The sequence below is a fragment of the Tachysurus fulvidraco genome, chromosome 12 (genome assembly GCF_022655615.1).
Source record: "Tachysurus fulvidraco isolate hzauxx_2018 chromosome 12, HZAU_PFXX_2.0, whole genome shotgun sequence".
NCBI classification, from domain to species: domain Eukaryota; kingdom Metazoa; phylum Chordata; class Actinopteri; order Siluriformes; family Bagridae; genus Tachysurus; species Tachysurus fulvidraco.
The window spans coordinates 24,139,704-24,147,203 of record NC_062529.1 but is presented as its reverse complement, the minus strand read 5'-3'; the positions used below and the strand labels follow the sequence as shown (position 1 = coordinate 24,147,203).

At 43.2% G+C, this 7,500-nt stretch overlaps 1 protein-coding gene across 2 annotated transcripts in view; it reads left to right on the top strand.

The window, feature by feature from the left end:
• The window catches only part of si:ch211-195o20.7 (cytospin-B), a 27,140-nt gene extending 20,587 nt beyond the window's left edge, over positions 1–6,553 (top strand). Inside the window, exons 6-12 of one of the 2 annotated variants that reach the window (XM_047821683.1) lie at positions 178–259; positions 346–409; positions 509–584; positions 2,351–2,447; positions 3,799–3,915; positions 4,700–4,759; positions 5,324–6,553. In XM_047821683.1, coding sequence (XP_047677639.1) covers positions 178–259; positions 346–409; positions 509–584; positions 2,351–2,447; positions 3,799–3,915; positions 4,700–4,759; positions 5,324–5,413 — 586 coding nt within the window. In that variant the 3' untranslated portion in view covers positions 5,414–6,553. The remainder of the gene's footprint in view (positions 1–177; positions 260–345; positions 410–508; positions 585–2,350; positions 2,448–3,798; positions 3,916–4,699; positions 4,760–5,323) is intronic. The other variant, XM_027175184.2, reaches the window with a different exon arrangement.
• Positions 6,554–7,500: the final 947 nt, after the last annotated feature.

Here is a 7,500-nt window from a genome sequence, read left to right as displayed (position 1 = left end):
GGTGTATCCTGCCTCGATGCCCGATGACGCCTGAGATAGGCACAGGCTCCCCGTGACCCGAGTAGTTCGGATAAGCGGTAGAACATGAGCGAATGAATCAATGTTTTGATCTCATGGTCTTGAAGCGTGAATTAATAGATTCTTATGAAAACAAAACCGCATGCAATTGTTTTGCAGAAAACCGTCCACGTCCCACACCAGCCTAGTGAACGGTACATCCCAGATTACTTTAACACCGATCACAAGTCTGGTGAACAAAGTAAGAACAGATCTGTGTTTTTAACGGTTTACGTAACAGAACGTGTCCCACGTCTGCATAAGTATAACGTCCCGTGGATATTTCAGAACAATCCAACAAGCGAGAGGACGAATGTGGACCAGCAGGACAACTGGATCCATTCATATAAAGGTACGCGAACGAAACGTAATCCGGTCGATTCGCCGAATTTCAACATTTTAAAATTTCACTCTGTCTGTCTGTCTGTGTGTCTGTGTGTTTGTTTAATAGATAAAAAGGAGGACAATCCGTTTTCACACTCGTCTCCTGTTATAGACCTTTCTCCAAACAAACCGAGCAAGATGAAGTGAGAATGAACTCCTTTTGTTTTTCTCTTCCTGTCTCGTTTCTCACTCCTACTTCGTCCTCATCTTGAGCATCAGTCACCAAAACAACCGAGACCGAATCTCGGCTTCCGTACGTTCTGTAGTTTATCATGACTCACGGTGAAGGTCAGCGAGCGGTCGGTTTCCTTTTAAAGTCAGAACATTTTGACGGTTCGACTTTGACGGAACGTCTCGGGATGAGCTCAAGGGGTCGGTGTGGAGGATGTTTAAAGTGTTATGACAGCTAGAATTTACTGTTTACTTACAAATATCGCTAGAAATATCTTGTGCTTGTTTCTGGCCAGTGGGTGGAGGCTCATTTTTTGCAGCATGTAGAAGTAAAGTTCTCAGTTCTTGGTCTGTATTACATGTAATGGAAGGATAAAATCAGAGCCTTTCATCTTTGAGAGATTTTAGTGCAGCTTTGAAAAGCCCCATCACTGTTAAACCTAAAACTAACAGTTTCTATAAGCGTTTATACAGACGACCGATAAATAACGCATATGATTTCCCATTATGGTTCTCACACTGCTCCTACTGCCCCCGGGGGGGGTAACACTGAATCCTGGCTCTTCAGAATCTGCCCTTGTGTCACACTGTACGTTCCTAAACCCTGCTGTAACCTTCTTCTCATTTGCATATTCACGCATCGACGACCCTGATTGGATAAATCCGGCGTGCGGCCGCTTTAAATAACGTCTCGTCTCACGCTTTCACGTCGGTGAGGAAAAAAGTTGGTCTCTGTGCTTCTGCACCCGAGCAGGTTCTGTTATCTTTCACAGCTTTCTCATCTTTTTGTCCTGTTTAACTTTGTCCTGTAGTCCACCAGACGTCCCTTCGTCCGTATCCGACTTCCTCTAATGTTTCGGCGTGACGTATTTCCCCCTCTCTACACCGCGCACTTCCGTGACGTTCGGCGTTTTGTCTCCTGACTCTATCTACAGAGTCATTTCTGTTAAGTGTCTCTACGTCCCGGTTTTCACCTGATACGAGGCACAGAGGCGCTGTTCGGGTTACGATTGGGTTTCTGTTGCTAAGCGACCAGCCCTAACATTCTAACTCAGTCTCACGACAATGTATTCTATTTGATTCGTGTTCGTGGACACGAATTTCCCAGAGTGTCTCTCAGCACTTTCCATCTGATGTATTTCAGTAGGAAGCATCTTTCGTGCCTGCAGCACGTTTTTCCTTCTGCCACTCGGAAGCATTGTTTTTGCTTTTGCTTTTAGAATTCGCGAAACTCCGAAAGCCTACAGAAATCACCCAATCGCAAAGGGGACTGGCCCGGTCTCCATAGCAACGGATGCTGAGGCTCACGGGCGATCGGGTGATTTCTGCAATTCTAAGTGTTCAGATTTGATCATTACATTCAAGTAACATTACCTGGGAAGTGGTTTGAACGCAATGAAGGAGAATTCGCTCATACCTACAGTATGTCACGAACTGCCCTGAGACTGGGTTGAACAGCATGTGGTTCCACACTGCACACGTTCAACACCGCCGTGAGGCGTTAACACCGTAAAAGCCGAGCCGACTCTGATTAATAACCCCGGGGGAAAAGACCTGCTTCATGACCTCACTACTACATTACACTTCTGAACCCTTCCTCTACCCCGAGGGGTAAATGTGAGGTTTACAGAGACCCATTTAAAGTGTATTATAAAGTGATAGAAACAGAAACATCTGCCAGATGAACCAGTCTGGGACAAGTGAAAGATAAACCTTCATCCCTTTTGTCTTTCTCCAGGCCTCAGGAGGACTTCAGTAAGCTGCTCAGACGTCACGGTGGATCCAAACGCAACTCTCTACTGCGCTGGTGTCAGAACCGAACCAGCGGTTATAAGGTATGGGTTAAACTCGGGTTAAACCTCGTTACTGCAGTTGTGAGTGAATGAGTGAAATGTACAAAGGTTCGATTAAACCACAGCCGGTCATAAACATGTATGCGTTTATTGTTATATTTAATACATACGGTATCTCACGGAAGTAATGACACCCCTCACATTCTTTATCACATTCAAATATGGGATGTGGCAGCTCAGTGGTTAAGGTGTCGGGCTACTGATCGGAAGGTCATGGGTTTGAACCCCAGGTCCACCAAGCTGCCACTGCTGGGCCCCTGAGCAAGGCCCTTAACCTTCAGTTGCTCAGTTGTAAGTCACGCTGGATAAGGGTGTCTGCTAAATGCCATAAATGTAAATATTTTATTAGGGGGGACACGGTGGCTTAGTGGTTAGCATGTTCGCCTCACACCTCCAGGGTTGGGGGTTCGATTCCCGCCTCCGCCTTGTGTGTGTGGAGTTTGCATGTTCTCCCTGTGCCTCGGGGGTTTCCTCCGGGTACTCCGGGTTCCTCCCCCGGTCCAAAGACATGCATGGTAGGTTGATTGGCATCTCTGGGAAATTATCTGTAGTGTGAGTGTGTGAGTAAATGAGAGTGTGTGTGTGCCCTGTGATAGGTTGGCACTCCGTCCGGGGTGTATCCTGCCTCGATGCCCGATGACGCCTGAGATAGGCACAGGCAAAAGCGAAAAGCCCTTACCCCTAAGTGAAAAGGCCCAAAGTGTCAATATTTTATGTGGCCACCATTAATTTACAGCACCACCTTAAAAATCTCTGGCATGGAGTTCACCAGAGCTTTACAGGTTGCCGCTGGAGTCTTCTTCCACTGGTGGATGTTACAGACCTTGTGCTACACCTCCTTCTGTTTGAGGATGCTCCACAGATGCTCACTAGAGTTTAGGTCTGGAGACATGCTTGGCCAGTCCATCGCCCTCGGTCATTTACCCTCGGCTCCGTTAGCAAGGCAGTGGTCATATTGGAGGTGTGTTTGGGGTTGTTATCATGCTGGAATTCTGCCCTGAGGCCCAGTCTCTGAAGGGGTGGGGATCATGCTTTGCTTCAATATGTCACAGTTCACGTTGGCATTCATGGTTCCCTCAGTGAACTGTAGCCCACCCCCCACCCACCCCCGTGCTGGCAGCACTCATGCAGCCCCACACCACGACACTCCCACCGCTATGCTCGACTGTATGCAAGACACACTTGTCCTCGCCTGGTTGCCGCCACCGCACACGCTTGAATAAAGTTTATCTTGGTCTCATCAGTCCACAGGGAAATAAAAGCAAAACAACACACCTGTGTGACTCCACGTAAAGACATTAAAATACCCATGTCCCTGTCTCTTGTCCCCTAGAACATCGAGATCACCAACTTCAGCAGTAGCTGGATGGACGGCTTAGCTTTCTGCGCTGTGTACCACAGTTACCTCCCTTCACACATCCCCTATGACACACTGCGACCGGACAATAAGGTAACACACACTCGTATACTCTCCACTCTACACCACACTGACACCACATACAGACATAGCTTCAGCTTTTACCGTTAGGGGTCTCCACAGCGAATCATCAGTTTCCATCTAACTCTGTCCTCATCATCCTCTACTCTCACACCAATTACCTTCATGTCCTCATTTAACACACACATACATCTCCTCTTTGTCCTTCCTCTTGACCTCTTACCTGCAGCTCCATCTCCAACATCCTTCCACCTATATAATCATCTCCCTCCTCTGTACATGTCCAAACCATCTCAATCTAGCCTCTCTTTCCTCGTCCCCAAAACAGCCAACCTGAGCCGTCCCTCTGATGTCCTCGTTTTTAATCCTATCCAACCTAAAGAGAACCTCAACATCCTCATCTCTGCTACCTCCATCTCTGCCTCATGTCTTTTCCTCACTGCTGCAGTCTCTAACTCATCTCACTACCGTCTTCTACACCTTTCCTTTGAACATACAGAACTATATCTGATCTCCAATATTTGACAATTTTCACATTTTAGTTGACATCGTAGTTAGAATTCTGGATTCTGATTGGACAGAACGGCTCTATAAAATAGTTTCTATAGTAACAACCAATTCCCACGGACTGGATTAGTGGACACGGTGACATTTTCTTTAAGGAGACATGTTTTTTTTTTAATGTCTGGAAGGAGTCTGGCGGGAAATCTTTAGTTTTTTTTAGACAGAAAAGGTTTGCTACTAGTGAGAGAACAATAGATGTTGATGATGATGATGATGATGATGTCGTCCTCAGAAAGAAAACCTCTTGCTGGCCTTTCAGACTGGAGAGAGTGTGGGAATCACTGCATCACTGGTGAGTCACGATACTCCATGAAACCTTTTTTATCGTCCCGGTGTTTTTATAAACCATAATTACTGCCTCGGAAATCTTACTCGATTATTTAAGGCCACGTTCACACCGCAAGTCTTAACGCTCAATTCGGATCTTTTGCTCAGATCTGATTTTTTTTTGTTTGGCTGTTCACATTACCTTTTAAAATGTGGCCTATATCAGATACCAGTGTGAACCGTCTGCTGTTTCGACGCACGCGCAAACGAACGATAACGATGACGTCACACGCAGCACGCCGTCGCGCTAACGTTGGCGAGGTTGTGGAGGAAGACACTGCGTCTCTGTGCTGCCATTACACACACATTTAGAAAGAAAAGCGAAAATGCTTACTTCCTGTGCAGTGTGAACGTGGCCTAATTCTGTGCAACGTGAGAATGTTGCTTGTTGAAAGGAAAATTTATTTGTAGATGTTCTGCCTCGTACAGTATTTCCATCTGGTCATGAGTTCATTGTCACGCAGATGATAAATGTAAACCCTGCTCTCCGAATGCCGAGAGCGTAACCACGCCTTGTGTTTTCTTTAAGACCGCAGACGAGATGCTGAAGTCCGAAGGCCCCGACTGGCAAAGGGTTCTGGGATACGTGGAGAGCATATACTCCCATTTTGAGATGTGACCTCTGGAACATTTCCTTATCCTCCTTTTTACTTCTGGAGACATTCGAATCTGTCGCAAACGTCTTCTCACAGCGAGGGCTTCACTTTTGAGCTCCACCATGCGTCATCGTCTGGAGTGACAGCATCGAGATATTTGTCTTGAGAAATGCAAAAGTAACTGACGTGGAGGTCATTTCAAAGATTAGTTCCAAAGGTCAGGACTCGAGCAGACGGGAAGTACGAAAGTAGAAAACTGAAAGACTTCACAGAGAAATAATGAAAAGCAGGTAAACAGGAAGTAGAAATGAGTAGGAAATGAGCTGGTGTTGTGGCCATGGCAACCATCAAAGGGCGTGACATGGAATTACCACAAATTTTGTTTTTTACAAATAATGCAGTTCGTTGTTATAAGGTGACGACAATAAAGTCGGTTACCATTAGTGAAAATAATAAATCTGCGTATCTGATGATTAGCACCATCGCCACCATCACCACGATTGTCATCGTCATTCATTTGGCTGATTCAATGTGACATAAACCCCACGCTTCTGACTCCGAGGCACCTGCGACTTCGCAAAATCAGTCACTTCTGACTCTAGTTTCCTGTATAAAAGCTGGCGTTTGGAAGTCATGAGGTTTTATAAGTCGCTCTCCTCTTTTCTGGTGTTTTTAGAGATATAAGAATTGATAAGAATCTTCAAGTATCAACAAGTCAAGGATTTCTGGATTTCAGTCATGACTCAGTGGTGTTATGTACACACTCTTCTCCTCGCCCAAGAGTGAGAGCGCTGCCGTCGGACTCGTTTCACTGGAAAAAAAAAACTCAACAAACAAATTAGGGTTTTTTTAGGTTTTTTTTTTTCTTTTCAATTATAAGGATCTCCTAATTTTACTTCATGTCTGGCTTTTGTAGCATGCGTGTTTTGTTGTACGTCGTGTGGCTTTCCACAGAAACGGCCAGAACGTGTTGTGTTTGGCGTTTCTTAATTTTGTCATCTTCAAAAAAAATAAAATAAAATCAACAGCGTTATTGCTGACAGTGTGACAGCGTATTAACATACCATCATGTGACTGGTAAAGTGCCTTTAATGTGATATATATATAAACTTATGTCTTGTGCCAAAGTCAATAACATTATTAATAAAGAAATATTTTCTTTATCATGTCTCAGGCTGTTGTTCCTGTTCATTTGATCATGTTTTGCTTTGTGTTGAAATATAACTGAATATACAATGCATGAGCTTTATAAAACAGCATCAACTCCACCACATCATTTCCACACGATTTTTTTAACTCGGTTGAAGATTTTTGGGTTTGATGTGTCGTTTTCGGACGAGTCGACTCCTTGATTCGGCTCGCATATATTAGCGTCTATTTTATTTTGAATTTCACTTAAATGCTTTGTAAATATAAACAATAATTAAGTCCTATGATTCTATAATAATTAAACGTTATAATGCTTCGAAATGATTCAATGAAACCCTTAACATGAGTTAATGTGAATCATGAGTCGACTCTTAATACTTTTAATGACTCTTAATGAGTTTGAATCTTAATACTGCTAAATTACACAAGACAATGAGTGTCCGTCTGTTTGTTTGTTTGGTTGTTTGTTTGTTTTTTATTTTAAAAGGAAGGAGAAAGGATTAATAAACTAAATGTTTCGTTACATCGTTGAGTCTGGTGAGCCGAGTCACATTATGACTCGAAGAACCGAGTCCAACCTTTCACTGCTATTAGAAAATCTACTCAAGGGTAAAAAATTAACATAAGAATGTTTAAAAACAGCAGTAAAAAAAAAAAAAAAAAAAAAGACATGTCTTCTCTTGCAGGGTCCGTTTAAATGGTAGTTCCGGGTTTACAGGACACGCGCTGATCACGTGTCAAAAGAGTGACGCTACTGTATGGATTCAGTGTATATGGATTTCCTTCAATCTGTAACTCAATGACTAAATTTATATAAATTCATTTATAGTGCATGAATTTTATTATACATTATAATTATTTATAACTAAATTTATTTTTATTTTATATTATTTTATTATTCATTATAATTATAATTATTCGTTATAATTAATTATACATATTTTATTTATTTATTTATTTA